Source organism: Parasteatoda tepidariorum, chromosome 1, assembly GCF_043381705.1.
Source record: "Parasteatoda tepidariorum isolate YZ-2023 chromosome 1, CAS_Ptep_4.0, whole genome shotgun sequence".
NCBI classification, from domain to species: Eukaryota; Metazoa; Arthropoda; class Arachnida; order Araneae; family Theridiidae; genus Parasteatoda; species Parasteatoda tepidariorum.
Genome location: NC_092204.1, coordinates 51,813,696 through 51,831,462, shown reverse-complemented (window position 1 = coordinate 51,831,462; position 17,767 = coordinate 51,813,696). Strand labels below are relative to the sequence as shown.

Sequence of the window (17,767 nt, the reverse complement as noted above, 5' to 3'; positions counted from 1 at the left end):
TAACTAAAGAACTAATTCGGAAAAGGCACAGTAACTCTATTAGGCACACTGATACTATTTCCTAACTTTAAAAAAAACTGCCTGCAATGAAAATAATTGAACCTGATTGGCTAGTGACAGTTTAAATATGTTCATTGCTAAACTAGCTACATTGACATGAATATTTTTCTGAAACTTTGATTTTTTTCATGTCTAAATGTGTAGATATGAAAAGTATTCAGAATAGACATTGGAAATGTTTAAAATAAATATTCAGAAAAACTAATTTTCTTTACATAAATATTCACTTAGTGCGTTTAGACCAAGACATTATTACTAAGACATTAACTCCAAAGAGCAAATTGTGACATTATATATTTTTTTTCTCGGAACATGAGCACTATAAAATGATTATAAAGTTAGAAGTTCAATCTCTGTAATAAAACTTTCATTTTAGGTGATTCAGCAGTCTTTGAGGTGTACCTTGTTATTTTTGACAATCATTCCGACATAAAATCACGTGATTTTTGAAAACGCGTACTCTTGAATATATAGTGAAATCGCTTTCTCAATCGTGTCTTCTCGGTTTCTTGTAGAAGTTTTCCAGGATATTTTTTTCTGATTTTTAAACTATTTGCACTATATGAGGATTAATACAGGAGCTACAGAGCTCGCATGATAACCAGGTGTTCTGGGTAACAAGTACTCATTCGCACCAACTCCTTTTCTATTTTATTTCCTAACTAATTATATAAATCGTAATAAAGCTTATGGTTTTTATGAGAGTTTCATCCACAAACAATTTAAATACCAACTTCCGCATTTTGACAGAACGTACTCGGAGAATTTTTTGAGTAATAGTTTCGTCAAAAGCAAATAAATTTGATGAATTTTGAGTACAATACAATCATTGAATTAGATGTTTGAAAAATTGAGACTCTTTGCGTTAAATCTTCAAGCGGATTCAACTTACTGATGTGAATATATTTCATATTCCAGTGGATTTGAATCAATTGAAAAACAATTTCATTTCTTACTTCGATCGTATATAAATAATTATACATCCATGAAACTCCTTTTAAGTTATAACTTATCTATAATGTCTTTATGTGAAAAATAAATCAAGAATTTTCTCACAACATATCAATAACAATTTAGAGCGAAATTAATCAAACAGTACACATGATTTAACCTTACTTCCTGCGTATTTCTCCTGGCTATGTTTATTCATTTAGAGCGTAGTTTTGTGTCATATTTCGTAACTTTAAATATCATTTGCACTAGTTAATTGGCAAATTTGTGATCACCCCATCGAACTGTTAAGATTAAGTCCTAGCATGTGAAATTCCGGTCATTAGATCAAAAGTTATTCGAGGAGTATCGTTTTTTTCCGCTCTCTACTATAAAACCCCATATAAATAACAACAGGGTAAAAATATACTAGAGGGTGCCCCTTGGCGAAATTGGCGACTTATGTTTGGCGCCATTCCTGTTTGCACAGAACACCGTGGTAACAAGAATAGCGGCCAAAACATAATGATGTTTCAATAAAACATTGGGAAATTTCGACAAAACATCGGCCAAAACTACAATGAAAATTGCAATGAACCCAAATTATGAAAATTGCATGAACCCAATATCATGAAAATTGCATGAACCCAATAAAATGCATTTTGAATCGTAACAAAAATAAATGGAGTAAGTACAGAAAGAAAAGGAAAAAATCAACTCACTTCTTCATTAAGCTGGAATATCCTCAGATTTAGGTGCACAGAATTCTCTAATAGCAGTTAGATATTGTCTAAATTTATCATGAATAGAATCTGTGTACCTGCTTCGCCACATAAATTCGGCAAAATACTAATCAAAAATGGCGTCTGTAGTACCGGAGTGGGGTTGACATTTTTTTCTAAAGTCCCTTTTTATGACTGCTCACATACCTTCGATCTTATTTACCAGAAGCTAAAGTAAAGTAACCTTACCAGCCGGTATCCAACGTGGAACTAAGGGACCTCTGAAATTACATATACCGTTGAACATTTAAAAATAACGCTAAAATCTAAACCAATCAGAATCACGATTGGGTTTCAACATCACCCAGCTTGGTGATCAACCGCGATCACAACTTGGCGAAAATCAAGGGCACCTTCAAATATAGTTTACCCATAATTATTAAATTTGACACAGAACTGGTTAAATAGTTCAATATGATATATAACGGAATCATACTTGTTGCGTGTTGTTTCTCGCTCCATACAGCATTATTCCTAAGCCTGTCATCAAACTGAGAGGTACATAAAACAGATTGTCCGAATTTCCTTGAGTCAACTTTGGATAGAGACTGAGCGCTAAATTGTTGTTGGCATCAGCAAACCTCTGCAGGTCATCATCTGTCACGTCATCATCTGACACTTGAGCTGAACTGATTAGTATGTTGATGGTGACGAAAAGAAATAGTGAACTGAGCAGCATTTCTGAAAGATGATGAAATTATTATATCAGAAGTTTCAAATATTTAAAATATGACCCATATTGTATTTATACGAGGGCTTTTTGGAGAGTAAGTATTTCGAGGTTCATAAAGAAACCATACAAGACGCGAAAAAATGCAGCAAAGGTGCAGCTACTTCTTAATTTCAAAATCGGTGGAATTGTTGCATGTACCAGAATTAGAATAAGTTTTTGTTGTCAGCTATCATCTTAGTTGGCCTCCTTGGAATAGAGCTAACGTGTTACAGCTGCCTGCACGTTACTGCACAACACTAGAGAACTTGTCACAAGAGTTTCAAAACAGCACACTGTAAAAAATGGCATTCAAATATCACGAAACTTTTTTTGTTTCTGACGAAACGGTTTTCTGTTATATGCTCCGAGCAAAAATTTTGACAAACTGACGAAATAACTATCACCACTTCTTCGAGGAGACGAATTTCATCAGAATTAAAGAAATATTTCGTCCTTCAATTTTTATCCAAAAGAAAAAATATATTAATAAAATACCATGAGGCACTTGTAGCGCCTCATAATATCTAAGGGATCTTAAGAAATCAAACTCCTTCAACAAAAAGAGGCATGTTTATTCAGAGAAAATACGTTTTTGTGTCTGATTTCGTAATTTAAAATATTGTCTGCACTAATTAATTAGCTTATTTGAAGTTACCCCCTCGAACCATTTTAATTGAGCTTCAGTACCTGGAAATCTAATGATTAAATCAAAGGTTATTAAAGGTGTTTCTTTCATTTTTTTGCACACTGTGCTCCATACTTATGTTTATTTTCTAGGTACTACTCGTAAATATGCATTCGCTTCACAGAAATATGTACCTTTGTGGTGCAATGTTAGAACAAGTAGATTTTGACAGTTTTAAGCCTCAAAAAATAGCCTCATTTCGAAGATTTTTGAATGACCTTAGACCATTGACGCAAAGATCCACTGTAAGTAGTTTTGTCTTAATAGTTTGTGCGGAAGTAACAGGACATAAAATGAGGATCAGTTCCGTGTTTCACTTATTTCATAGAAATCATTACCACATGTAAATGGATGTGTTTTTCGACTAAGCTCTGAGAATCTTCAGCTTTAACTTCCAAAAATCCTGGAGGAAAAAAAATTTAGCAAAAAAAAAAATAATAATAAAAAATAAATAAAATATAAAAAATACTTGTGTAATAGTTTTACATTAAGAATATACTCTGAAAATTTTCTNCAATATGATATATAACGGAATCATACTTGCTGTGTGTTGTTTCTCGCTCCATACAGCATTATTCCTAAGCCTGTCATCAAACTGAGAGGTACATAAAACAGATTGTCCGAATTTCCTTGAGTCAACTTTGGATAGAGACTGAGCGCTAAATTGTTGTTGGCATCAGCAAACCTCTGCAGGTCATCATCTGTCACGTCATCATCTGACACTTGAGCTGAACTGATTAGTATGTTGATGGTGACGAAAAGAAATAGTGAACTGAGCAGCATTTCTGAAACATGATGAAATTATCATATCAAAAGTTTCAAATATTTAAAATATAACCCATATTGTACTTATGCGAGGACTGTGTTTCGAGGTCCATAAAAAGAAAGAAACCATACAAGACACGAAAAAATGCAGCAATGGTGCAGCTACTTTTTGATTTTAGAATCGGCGGAATGGCTGCATTAACCAGAATTTGAATAAGTTTTGGTAGTCAGCTTTCATCGTAGTCAACCTACTTGGAACAGAGCTAACATGTTACAGCTACCTGCACGTTACTGCGCAACACTACAGAACTTGTCACGAGAGTTTCAAAACAGCACACTGTAAAAAATGGATACTCAAATATCACGAAACTTTCTTTGTTTTTGACGAAACGGTTTCCTGTTATATGCTCCGAGCATAAATTTTGACAAAATAACGAAATAATTATGGCCATTTCTTCAAGGAGACGAATTTCGCCAAAATTAAAGAAATATTTCGTCCTTCAATTTTTATCCAAAAGAAAAATAAATAAATAAAATACCAAGAGCAATGGGTACAATGCACCTCACAATATCTAACGGATCTTAAGAAACCAAAATCAATCAACAAAAAAAGGCATGTTTATTCAGAGAAAATACGTTTTTGTGTCTGCTTTCGTAATTTAAAATATTGTCTGCACTAATTAATTAGCTTATTTGAAGTTACCCCCTCGAAACATTTTAATTGAGCTCCAGTACCTGGAAATCTAATGATTAAATCAAAAGTTATTAAAGGTGCTTCTTTCATTTTTTTTTACACTGTGCTCCATACTTACGTTGATTTTCTAGGTACTAATCATAAATATGCATTCACTTCACGTAAATATTTACCTTTATGGTGCAATGTTAGCACAAGTAGATTTTGACAGTTTTAAGTCCAAAAAAATAGCCTCATTTAGAAAATTTTCGAATGACCTTAGACCATTGACGTAAAGGTTCACTGTAAGTATTTTTATCTTAATAGTTTGTGCGGAAGTAACAGGACATAAAATGAGGATCAGTTCCGTGGTTCATTTATTTCACATAAATTATTACCGCATATAAATAAAGGTGTTTTTCGACTAAGTTCAGAGAATCTTCAGCTTTAACTTCCAAAATGCCTGAGGGGAAAAAATTTCGCAAAAAAATAATAAATAAATTTTGAAAAAGACTTGTGTGATAGTGAATCTCAAAATCCAAATCAAAAATATCAAATGACCGATTTAGTAAAAAGAAATTTGACCCTAAAAGGGAAAAGAGTTGTCCTTAAAAATCCAAAAAAGTTCTCACCTTCACAGCTGCTGATTATTCTTTGCTTCTAGTGTAGGAGAATTGTATTTAAGAGAAGGATGAATGAATTGAAGCTTCTTTTTATGTATCGGATTACATTTAACTCTTTACAGTGTCATTTTAAAAGTACCACCTTATTATAGACTGAATTTAAAGTATTGAGCTATTTAGAAACGATGACATGTAAAAAGCGTATCGTAATGAGGATCTGAACCCAGTGACTCAACTCGAAAATTTAAGATCAAATAACTTGTAGGAAACTGATATGCAATAAGATTTTAACTATGCAACTCATGCCTTCTAAATTTAGCTTCGAGTCATAGATTTCGTTTCATTGTTTCTTTATTTTTTTTTTTCTATGAAAGACTTAGTACACTTGCTAATTTTTCATGTTTGGAATGATAAAATAAAATGTGTTGCGTGAAAAAAATTGCTGTATATTACGTAAAACAAAATCAGAAATCACAAAAAAGTAGTTCTAATATAAATGATAGAATTTTTCTTAGAGAGTTTAAGAATTATGTAATAAATAAAAACAAAAAGTATATTTATTCCACGAGTTTGAAACTCTGTAATGGAGTCCAAATCCTTACTTGAAGCCTGTTCCCTTCTGTTTCCTTTAACATTATTCCACAGCCTGCTTTCAGACTGTAACATCCAAAAAGCACATTGTCCGTTTTTTCACTACACCTAGGATATAAACTCTCTACTAAATTATTGTTGGCATTTGTAAAATTCTTGTGATCATCGCTTGATCCCTGAGAAGAGCTGTTACAACTTGGGTGATGATAAAAGGAAACATAAGAACATCTACACAACTACAGAACATCATCACTAAAATGCTTTAATTTATTTGTTATCATTAATTATAGAAATTTAAATTGCAACAACGTATTTGTTACAGCAACAATAACATTATTGGAATAGAATTAGGCCATTTTAAACATATAAACCGTGACATGTAAACATAGAATGGGGCAATTAAAATGCCACGGAGTCAAAAAATTGTGAGAAAGGTGAAAATTTCTAATTGATGGGAAGCGTATATTAATTCAACCTGTAAAGTTTCATTATCTTCTAATCATTCAGTATTGTACATAAATAACAATTTACTCACAACTCTCAAAACTTTTGTATAATTCATTTTTTTTAAATTTAGTTTCAACTAATCAATATTCATGCTTAATCGCTTTTGTACAGTTCCATATTTTTACCTCCTGGAGGATTGCTAAGGTGACGAAATGTTGCGTTCAAATATACAGTGCTCAAAATAAAAAAAGCAGCACCCTTAATAACTTTTGATCGAATGGCCGAATTTTTACGAACCAGGACTTAATCTTAACATGTCAAAGGCCTTTAATATACTAATTAAATATTGCAGACGATACTTCATGTTACGAAATAAGACACAAAAATCTACTTTTTCTGAATGAACAAATGTTTTTTTTATGGTTTTGGATTCTTGATTCTTAAAATAGGAGATAGCCGCATTCTGGAAAATATGGTACCAATAGCGTGAAATATGGTACCAATAGCATCACATCAGGAGAGCTGCCGAGAATTTGTACTCCTCAACGGTATCTTAGTTTACTTCATGCGTATTACGCCATATCTTAAGAATTTTTTGAACGAATCTCATAACTTTTGTACACAATGGCAAATCTATCTTATCAATCAATCTAATGAAAGTTCTATGAAAAAACCTTTTTTAACTATTATTTATAACCTTTTGATACATTTCATCTAACAAATGGTCGAAAACAATTTTTAATGTAAGGAATACAATTTTTACATTTTTTTCAAAGAATGCAATTTTAAATTGCAAAACACAATATTTGAATCGGGTAAAAAGTTCTCTAGAAATCAAATTTTAAATTCATGACATTTTTAAAATTTGATAACCCAGAAACTATTCCAACGATTGCGTTCAAATTTTGTATTTCGCCATTTAAAATTGCATTTATTTAAATGATACAAAAGTCTTATATCTTATTGTAAAATTTTTCGCCCTTTTATAAAATAAATTAATAAAAATATAGATATGAGTTAAAAATTGTATTAAAGTCTTCTTATATTTCGCATGGAATTATCTTTGTATAAACGAATTTTATGATTGTGGGCAAAAATTCTTCAATTCGCTTAAAAATTTTCCGAGATAAGACGATATACGCTAAAAGTACAATTAACACCGGTTGATCTAAAACTTCGACAACTTTTCTGATCAAACTATTGAGACCATATTTTCCAGATTGTGGAATATATGGCCTCCTCCTAGATTTTGTTGATCAAGAATTTCGAATATGTCGAGGTTAAAAGTGTGTTTATTTAGTTTAAATTTTTTTTTGTTGTCAGATTTCGTAATTAAGAGTATCGTCTGCGCAAATTAATTGGCATATTTGAAGTCTGGCCCTTCAACCATTAAAATTGTATCTTAGCACGTGAAAATTCAATCATTGGATCAAAATTTATATACTTATAGCTCTAATCAAAAAAGATTTTTATTGTAGAAGTTCCGTAGTACTTAATTATTTTTTATTCCTTATGCCAAGTAATCTGAATGATCAGCTAGATCGTGGTAGCATAGGTTGACTATCTCACCAAAAATTTCTGAAATTATCTGAAACCACCACGCATTTATTTTGTTTATTCTCCATCTACCCTAAAGAAACAAGCAAATCTTACAAGAAGTCTTGCTGCCTTCCTTTGACGGCATAGCAGAGCGTAACTAGATATTTTTTTATTTTTTTCCCCAGTCTTTTCTCCTTGAAGCATTGCTCCATTCAACTCAGTGCGTGATGAGCAGGAAATTTAAACGTCTTAATTTCAGATAACAAGTGAGTGCTTCCACACATAATGCATCCAAAATAGGAACAATTACCGTCACTTGCAAACGAATTTTTCGCCATCGAAAACAAATAATTATGTTAAAAAATAAGTAAAAAGACGATGCTAAAAAAATATCATCAAAAATTCTCAAATTCAGCAAATCTTCTACCAGAAATTAAAACAACCTCTGCAAATACTACCAAAGCGAATATGAAACAAGCAAAAGAGCTTTCATAATTTTATTATAACTGTCGCTTAAATTTAAAATATTACAACAAAATAATTTTTAAAATCCATAAAAACAAATTCAAGTCAATATCATTCATGTTTAGTTTAGCATAAAATAATATTTATTATTTTTTAAACGATTATTTTAATAAATTTTGCCCAAATTTTCCTACTTGTACTTTGAATGACTTTAAGTATAAAACTTACCGAAATTTTCGCGACAGCGCATGCCAAAAAGTTTAGCGAAAACAAATAAATACGCATAAAAGAATATTTTTTAAACTTGTAGCTGTGTTGTTATTCCAAGTTTAAAAACCATTAAAATTTGATTAGCATTTAATTGTGAAAAATAAAGCAACTCCCGACATAGGCAATGCACCACAATTTTTAAATTAACATCCATTGATGACACGACGACTTCTATTCAAAAAGAATGGATAAAAAAAAAAGTCCAGTCATTATCTGCATTAGATTTTATTGTGTTAATGGGAAGAAAAAAAACTATGGAAATTTAAAGGGGATGACGACCTTAAAAAATTCAAAAAAATTTCTATTTATGCTAAGTAAAATCCTTTCAGGAAGTATTGGGCTCATATGCAAGAAAAAATTATTAAAATACCACTTTATATAGAAAGTCCGTACAGTTTGATTTTATCAGTATCAGGTTTCGCTATTTATTTTAGAAAATAGTTTGGATTAAAATGATCACGTTTAGGAAGCATTTCATAATCACTATCTCAACAATGATTCGACGTTTGAGATTATATTTAAAATGAAACTGATAGACATTAAGATACCAGACACATGAAATTTAGAATTGCGTAGCAATATTTAATCGCTTTAAAATGAATACTTTCGAAATATGTTATTTCCATGCTTAGAACTTGATATCTTGATAAGTTTTTCAAAACTGTTTTAAATATTCTATGTAGAATGCTTGAAAACATTTCAATTCAGAACTTATATGTAATTTTCTCATAAAAGGTAGATTAGTTGACAAAAAATATAAAAATAAGCCTTACATGTCTGAATTATATTTGAAATAGTGAGAAAAATAAACTCCAGAGGAAGTAGAAGTCTCTCCGGGACTATCTTTATAAGGGAAAGCTCTAAAACTTCTTCAATTTTAATCTGAATCTGGTTTTAAGAAAAAGCAGAGCAATTTAAATAAAATAAAGTACTGTTAAAAGAATAATACAACTATTATATGAAAACGTACTTTATTAATCCATAAGCATCAATTAGTTCTTTTTTTGATAAAACTTTCTTACAACTTGTTGACACGACCCAAAAACAAAAACAAATCATTTCTTCGGTCAACTACAGCGAACAAGAATGGATGGTCTGCATTGAAGTAGGCTGGAGGGGTGTTGGGATAGTTCAACGATCTTCGTTTTCGGTTTTGATTTCCATTATCAGTGACATCTAAAACAGTTTTGTGCAGAGTGCCAGAAACAACTAAATCTTCACTTGATGTCATTCCGGAGAAATCAGCAGGTCCATCGTATACGCTTTTAGCTCCCATGGCTGCGATGTCCTTGGAAAAGTCCCGAGAGTATTCCAGGCTGAACTTCGGTAAATTAACCAAAACATGGGTAGGGTGTAACTGTCCTATAACTTGCTCAACGTCCTCTGGTGTTATGTTATCTTCTAAAGCGGGGAGTCCATCTGTACGGAGTGGCAATAAAACCAGCAACGCAACATTTTCTCCAATGTATGGAAGTTCAATAACTTGGAATTTATCAGTTTCCATGTAAGGAAAATAACTCGTGGCTTGCATGAATTGAATATTCCTATAAAATGTTTGGAAATACCACAAAATTAGTTTTAGCATTATTAAGAATTAATTAGTAAGTATGATTAAATTCGTAGAAATAAAGCATCTGAAGGTCTGGTTTCTTAGGACAAGCGCCTTATCTGGGCGTCAGCGGGACGTCAACGTCACGCTGACGCCAACAAAATACTGGTTTGTTAGCTCAAGGCCTGGTTTCTTAGAACTAACGCCTTATCTGGGCGTCAGCGGAAAGTTGCCGTAGATCTGACGCCAAAAAAATACTTTTTTGTTAGCTCAGCGTGAGCAGTCGGTCCAACGCAGACATTATCCCTCATTGCGCATGCGTTAATAACGTAAACAAATATTTATTTTGAATTTGTATTGATTTTGTTATTGTCGACCAGTGTTTTAGAGAACAAATAATGACTTTGTTCAAGAAAAAACACATTATAGCTGAGCTAAATGAAGAGTGCTATGTTTAATGAAGAAGCTATGTTTAATGTCAAAATCAAAATCTTGGCTGATTTCAATGTGCTGTTGGATGTTGTCCGCCATTGCTTCTGTGGTTAACGTCACGCTGTAATCCAACTGCAGTTGAGTTGGACGGCAATTGAAGTTCAAGATAAGCGTTCGATGACGTATACTATCCAGCTCACAAATGGACCAATCAGAGGTTAGCGCTGATTTCCAGCTGACGGCGTCCTGTCCTAAGAAACCAGGCCTTAAGAGATTATAAGGAGATAGTTATGTAAAAGTTGTTGTGTAAATTATTAGTTAAACTGCTTTTGAAAAAATAATAATTAAATGCCATTGTTTTTGTAAATGACTTTATTTTGTTTGTAGAACCTCCATTTCTTTGTACTGAATTTCACAAAATTATTTTTTACATATTTTTGAAATTAGAGCTTTGAGAACTTTCCAAAAGAAAAAATTAATTTTATTTCTTTCAACTTTAATCTTCTGTTTTTGTGTACTAATTAAAATGTCCTCTAACACAATTAAAAAGAGCACACAAAGATCGTTTAAAATTATTAATGAGTTTACAAAACATGAAACTCAATTTTCTTTGAAATATTTCGAAAATCAATAAGTTGCTAAATTAAATTACTGTGAGAAAATTTTCAAAATTCATAATTCTTAAAAGAAAATAAAAGTTATCAGTTTCCCTAATTGTTCTTCGAGCAAAGCGGCAGAGAGTCAAGCTTTAACTTAAGCATTAAAGGACAGTATGGAAACAAATTTTTAAACTAGTTAAATTAAAAACTAGTTCTTGAATTAAGCCAATACTCGCAGTTTCTGACATTTTTCTATAATAAAATGGTTTAAATTAGTAACATGAAAAGTAGTTACATATAAATATCACATAAAGCAGTTAGTACCATTTTTTCCACGTATGTAGAGTTAGTATAATAACACTAAATATTCTTTTTTACACGACTTTAGATTAGTTATAATGTATATAATAAAAATCAGTTGGAGAATTTATGCAAACACAAAACAAAAGACTGTTTGACCTATCATATTCGCAATTTTGCATAATACATTTATTTTATTGTTTATAATAATAAAAAAAAGGAAATTAACTAATCCATTCTAGCGACGCAATACTTGCTCTTGTTGCAAACAATAACAAATAAATATTTTGCATTTTTATAAGTCTGTTTGAAAACTTAGCCTTTAAGCTATTCAGAATAAGGCAAAATGAATTAATGTTCCCGTGTTTACCTTAATATAACATGTTAATATTTTCTAATATTGCATGAATGCTCAATGTCACACTATCAGTTAAATTATAACCAGGAACTCTAATAAGTTGAGAAATTCTAACACAAGGTGTAATATTTCGAAAAGAGAGAAATTTCTTATAGTTTAATTATTAAATCAAAAATAATTTCGCATAGTTATATTTGTTAGCATTAAAGGAAACTGTCTGTCAATAATCAGCACAGTTATTTTGAAACAAACCTATATTTTGCTTTTAAAAAATTAGCGTTATTCAAGAAAAAAATAGTTTTTCACCTTCTTTCATACTACAGTTTTGACAGATTTTTCAGGAAAATTTTGATAATAAGATTATAAAATATGAACTTTAAATCTTTGAAAATTTCATGAACTACAGCAAAGACTAAAAGGAAATTCTGTTTTCATAGACCATTTAAAAAGGAGTTTTTTGCATTTTTATAGCCACTATTGTGATGACTATAGTCTGCTCAGCGAAAACTGATAGTAAATATAAAGGTTTGCTGCTTATCGAAAACTAACTTCCACCGATCCTCCACTGAATCAGCGATTCTTTTCTAACGGGATCAATATTATATGCGTCGTTGAACAGCCGACCCAATTTTTGGGTTTACGACTACTGATGTTCAACTTCGTAGCCTTGTAATTTTGAACCAATCCTGAAGACAAGGAAACTCCTGAATCGGTACCCTCAGAGGTATTGATTTGTTAGGGGAACATGCAGGACTTTGTGACTCGACAGATTTAGCGTGCATTAGTCACCATTCACTACACAGGGAGTCTTCGGCCGGAGGGCATCGGACCCACGAACTCTTGGACATGGGCCCAGTGCCCTACCAACCAGGCAATCTCAGAATAACAGGATCATTAGTTAGATTCGTAGTTCTGTTTGTTACAACCTTGGCATCAATCAGTCAAAAAAATGCCAAGTGTTTACTTTTACCATCAGATTTTGCTTAGTTCAAATGTGCATTATTCGCGTTGTAGCTTTATAAAACTTCAAATTATCTTACCTAGCATTTGACAAAGAGCCACCATTATAAAAGGGTTGCAACGGTCCAGCTGAAAAAGGCGTTTCCCAATTTCCCCTAAAGTAAACAGCATCTACTAGAAGTGAAGAAGTGTCTGGACTCACACTGCTGACAAGGTTATCAACTTTTCCGTTCGTTTTTTCTCTTACAAAACTGTTGATATCATCACTTATTTTTGGAGCGTTGTTCGAAAAGTCAACATTTTTTACTGTCGGATACTGTTCTTGGACCTCGCTTAGATATGAAGGATACAGTTGTGCCTGGCTTTTTACTAAGACTTCATCTGCGCAGTTCAGAGTGTAATTTATTGTTCTTGGATCATTTTCAGGCAGCATATTTGTGAAATAATAGCTGTATGTTGAAGGTACTTTGTCATTGGGTAAGCCTGCAGCCTTGTATCCTAACACCGTGTAGAGTTCCTGCAATGAAGTGAAAAATTACAATAATTCTTTAAATAAAATTTAAAACAAACCTCAAGACAATGCGCAAAAAAGCACTTTACCTTCAATTTGTGTTTTAATATGTGTAAAAATAAAATTCGGATATTATTCTTAAAAAATTATCTTAGACCAAATTTGGAATCAATTTTTTTAACTGAAATTATTTACATTTATGCATTAACATTGCTAGCACTGATGGACACAAACCAGTTATTCACTTTGTCTTCGAAAAAGTCGATTAAAAAATATAATTTTTTTATAAAATATATAATTATTATAATTTTATCTAAACTCATTTTGTTAGTGTACTTATCGTAACGAAATGAAAGGATAGCTATATCTGAAAAATCATCAACTGTACTTGAAAAAAATATTTAAACTTAAGAATAAGAAATATGCTACATAATAAGCAGTAATAAATAAGAAGTAACTTTTCTTGATAACAATATATTACGATAACTTTATATGGTGTAATAATTCGCATTTGAAACAGTTCTTATATCTCTGCATTCTTAAAAATATTAAAAAATATCTTTATATTCTTAAAAATTTCGATATTCGATTAAAATTTGATAAGAATAACAACTGACAACATATCTCTTATTTTTAATTTATACATTTTTTAAAAATTTATTTATTTATTTATTTTACTTTTCACATCAAGTCAAGCGCCAGCCTGTAAAATAAAAATCGCAAGAGAGATAATTTTTTTTCCCACACCAATGGATAAAAAATTATTATTTAAGGAAAAAAATTGCAAAACACCCTTAAATTTGCAATAATTTTGGAAAAAATAAAAATTTTGAAAAAGACTCTTGTTACAGTTATAATTCAAAATGACTTTATCAACACTTCAAATTTTAATTTTGTATTGTAGTTGCATTTCAGAGGACAGTAGTTCAACCGACATAGATCAGTTGACAGTAGATTATTAACTGTTAAATTTATGGGAAAAAAACTAATAAGTTTTTTACCTTAAATTTTTAACAGTTAATAATTCTCGAAGTAATAATCGAATCGTATTTTTTTATCCCATCGAACTATTTGTACAGTTTTCACACACCTTCGTAATTTCAAGTTTCTAAGTCTTATAAATTTTGAGCTGCAAAGCAAAATGTAACGTAAAACAGGAAAAAATGGAGGAAAATCTCTCAAAAAAGCAATTAAAAATGTAATAACTTTCAAAAAATTTTTAATCAACTTTCAACTCTGCTTCAACTCTGCAGTTGTATTCCTGCGGGCTGTAGAGTGGCCCGCATAGTACTTTTTTCAACAAGTTCAACTGTTAATAATTCTCGAAAAAATCATAGAAAGTTCCTTTTTTATTTCATCTGAATTCTTGTACACTTTTCTGCAATTTTAAGTTTCTAAGCCTCATAATTTTTAAGCAATAAAACAAAATTTATGTTAAGTTGAACGCTCAAAGCAGCAACGGTGACGTCGGAGGTCCGGAAATATTTTTTCGTTCTTGTCAAAAAAATTTCTCTTCTATTTTTAAAGTTTATATGATAATTTTGAGAGGAAAATATGTGAGTAACATCCTGCACATATTTTTCTATACTTCAAATTTAATTACAGCATATGTCGACATACAAACTGAGTAATATTTTATAATTTGTTTAAGCACTTACCTTTTGAGTATTTCCTCTGGCTCCATATAACATGATTCCTAATCCGGTCAACAAACTTGCGGGACATAAAACTACATTGTCTGAACTTCCTTTGATGACTCTGTGAAAAAGGTTTGCAGCTAAATGATTGTTAGCATCTGCAAATTTTTGAAGATCTTCATTTGTCACTTCTCCTTTATTAGCGACGACGTGGATAGTGATGAGAAGACACAATACGCAGTAAGCCTTCATTGTTATCCTAATACGATTCTGAAATAAAACAAAACTTTCATTTGAGACAAATTGAAAATCAAATACAATTTAAAGTGCTACTTGAAGTTAAAACAATATCAAAATCGTTTAGAAAGGATGCATAACTTGTTTAAATCGAACATAGAAGGCCAAATTAAAATAAAGCTGTTTTCCAGAGTGCTTGCAATGTTACTAAAATGACGATTTATATTTATACTACCTTATCATTGTATTTTATTAAGATTCTGACTGAAGAGCTTTGTTTGGGTGATTAACAAATATAAAATTAAAATAGCTCTAACTTCTGAAATATTAATCTGTATTATTATAACCTTTTATGTATGGCAAAATTAGCAGAATAATTGTAACTTAGTGGAAATATGTATTATAAAAAGCCGAAAGGAATATTACGTATCAAAATTCAGATAACGGCAATGTAATTACAGTTTATGGTTAAATGTTATTACTTTTAGCTTCAGTTTATTTTAATTTTTTCCTATTCATAGCTTTTCATTTTTTCCCCTACTTTTTATTAAACTACAAACTTATTACAGAAAGTTAATGAAAAAATTTTTAATCAGTGTGCTACAATTAACACAGCATTAAAACAGTTGAAATAACTTTTCTTGCATCTTTCAAAAATAGTAACCAGTTAATAACTATTCGCTACATAAAATATACTTTTAAATATTTGAGTTTATAAAGGACATTACCTAGCGAAATTTTAAAAATTTAATGAAAATAAATGCATTTAAAAAATTACTAAGAACTTAAGTGTAATACTAAGTACAATAATTTATATTTAATTATCTGAATATAATTAAATAATTTTAATAATTAAATAACTTAATTTTCTTGCATAAATTTAAAGAACACTTTTTTAAAAACTATATTCGATTCCACAGGAAATACCTTAAATTTTTTCAAAGACTCTAAACTTTTATAAGAAAAAAAAAATCCAATAAAAATATATAATAGTATTTAGTTCCCAGTAACCTTTAGTTAAATACTACATATTATAATGTTAGTTGGTTCTTTTCAAAATGAATTTCAAGTTTACATACATTTATATACATAATTCCTTTTTAAAAAAACCTTGACGTTTTGAGATAAACAAATCAAAGTATTCGAAGTCCATACATACATGCTATTGGTAATTATTGTAGAAAAATCAATTCAATTTATCTCATCTCAACAACTAAATGTTTTGTTATGAATCAATCATTAATTACATTTTTCGATGTCTCCTAAAGAATTAGTGGCAAAAATTGGCATTTCTAATCATTTTCTGCTGCAAGTTAAACGCATAGTGATTTAAAACAGAATATGTATAAATATTTTAAAAATATATATATAATTCGGATTTGAAATTCTCTCGACAAAGGTTTTTAAAATAAAAATTGCAAGATAAAATAGACAATCGTTAAATTCCTTCAAAAGTTTTTTTCTCTTTTATGTAGCTAATTATTGTTTCAAAATAAATCCTTGGTCTTCAACAAAAATATATTTTTATCATATCAAAAACATCGAAATTTAAAATATAACTAAATAAATAAAATATTTTTAAAAAAAGTGATATATTTAAGCGTTCTTTAACTGATGGAACAATCTGCGAAACAATTGATAGAAATATTTGTCGACAAATTAACGGGTAAATTCTATTATTTAAATAGCTTTGATTCGGTATTTCTCTTATTTCTGAAAAAAAGAAATATTAAACGCATTGTCATCTGAAACATGAATTTAATTGAAAAAAGTTTACATGTGAAAGTCAAAATTAAAAGTCAAATCGAAATTTTAAAATTTTTGTTATAAAAGTAAAGAACAAATTTGGGGAAAAAATAAACTTACCCGTAAATATCCAGAAAACAGTATTTCTTTTAAATTTATAGAATAGATAAGTGTTATTTATCATTTGTGTCTTAAATTTTATGATCTTTTGCCTTATTTATTGATAAAAGATAAAGCTTTAAGCTGACAACGAGAATTTCATAAGATATTGTGAGAAATAATTCTTATGGTATTAGATAATAACGTTATGAAACATCTCTCACACTTGACAAAATTTAATTAAAGACCGTTTCCTTTGACCTCAAAGTATCAGAAAATTTTAAATTCATAACTTTGTATGAAAAAATTCTAAAAATTCATTACTTTTTTTGTCTATTGCTTTTAAAATAACTATTCACTAAAGCAATCCCTTTATGGATTTTTTATGAAAAAACGAAAAAGAAAAAAAAAGTACTTTAAAGTCAAATAAGTTTAAATCATAAAATTAAATAAATCAGTTAACATAATTTGCTTACAATGTGAAAGACTTTTAAACTACATTAAAAGTTTTTAAACTTTAGCACAATTCTAGGAAATGCAGGAAAATAATTGCAAGTTTACTTGTTCTGTAACAATAAGAAACAGTCGTCTTGAACATTTAGTTTTCTTCTAAAATATAACAGATATCTAATTTTAAAAGCAAAAACAATCATTGAATAAAAACTAAAAGTGCTTAATACGTATGTATAGGAACTTCGAATTTATAGTTACACTGTGGAAACTTAACTGTATTTTAATCAGAATTATTATAATTTCATTTGAATAAACATTAAATCGTATATTCGCTTTTTACGTTA

At 30.1% G+C, this 17,767-nt stretch overlaps 1 protein-coding gene across 1 annotated transcript in view; it reads right to left on the bottom strand.

Moving 5' to 3' along the window:
* The window catches only part of LOC122270013 (uncharacterized), a 54,575-nt gene that overhangs the window by 19,804 nt on the left and 17,004 nt on the right, over positions 1-17,767 (bottom strand). Inside the window, exons 2-9 of the mRNA XM_071185473.1 lie at positions 14,910-15,158; positions 12,821-13,257; positions 9,565-10,086; positions 5,833-6,016; positions 5,240-5,267; positions 3,710-3,954; positions 2,980-3,034; positions 2,209-2,453 (exon numbers count right to left, since the gene is read on the bottom strand). Of these exons, the coding sequence (XP_071041574.1) occupies positions 2,209-2,453; positions 2,980-3,034; positions 3,710-3,954; positions 5,240-5,267; positions 5,833-6,016; positions 9,565-10,086; positions 12,821-13,257; positions 14,910-15,140 (1,947 nt within the window). The 5' untranslated portion in view covers positions 15,141-15,158. The remainder of the gene's footprint in view (positions 1-2,208; positions 2,454-2,979; positions 3,035-3,709; positions 3,955-5,239; positions 5,268-5,832; positions 6,017-9,564; positions 10,087-12,820; positions 13,258-14,909; positions 15,159-17,767) is intronic.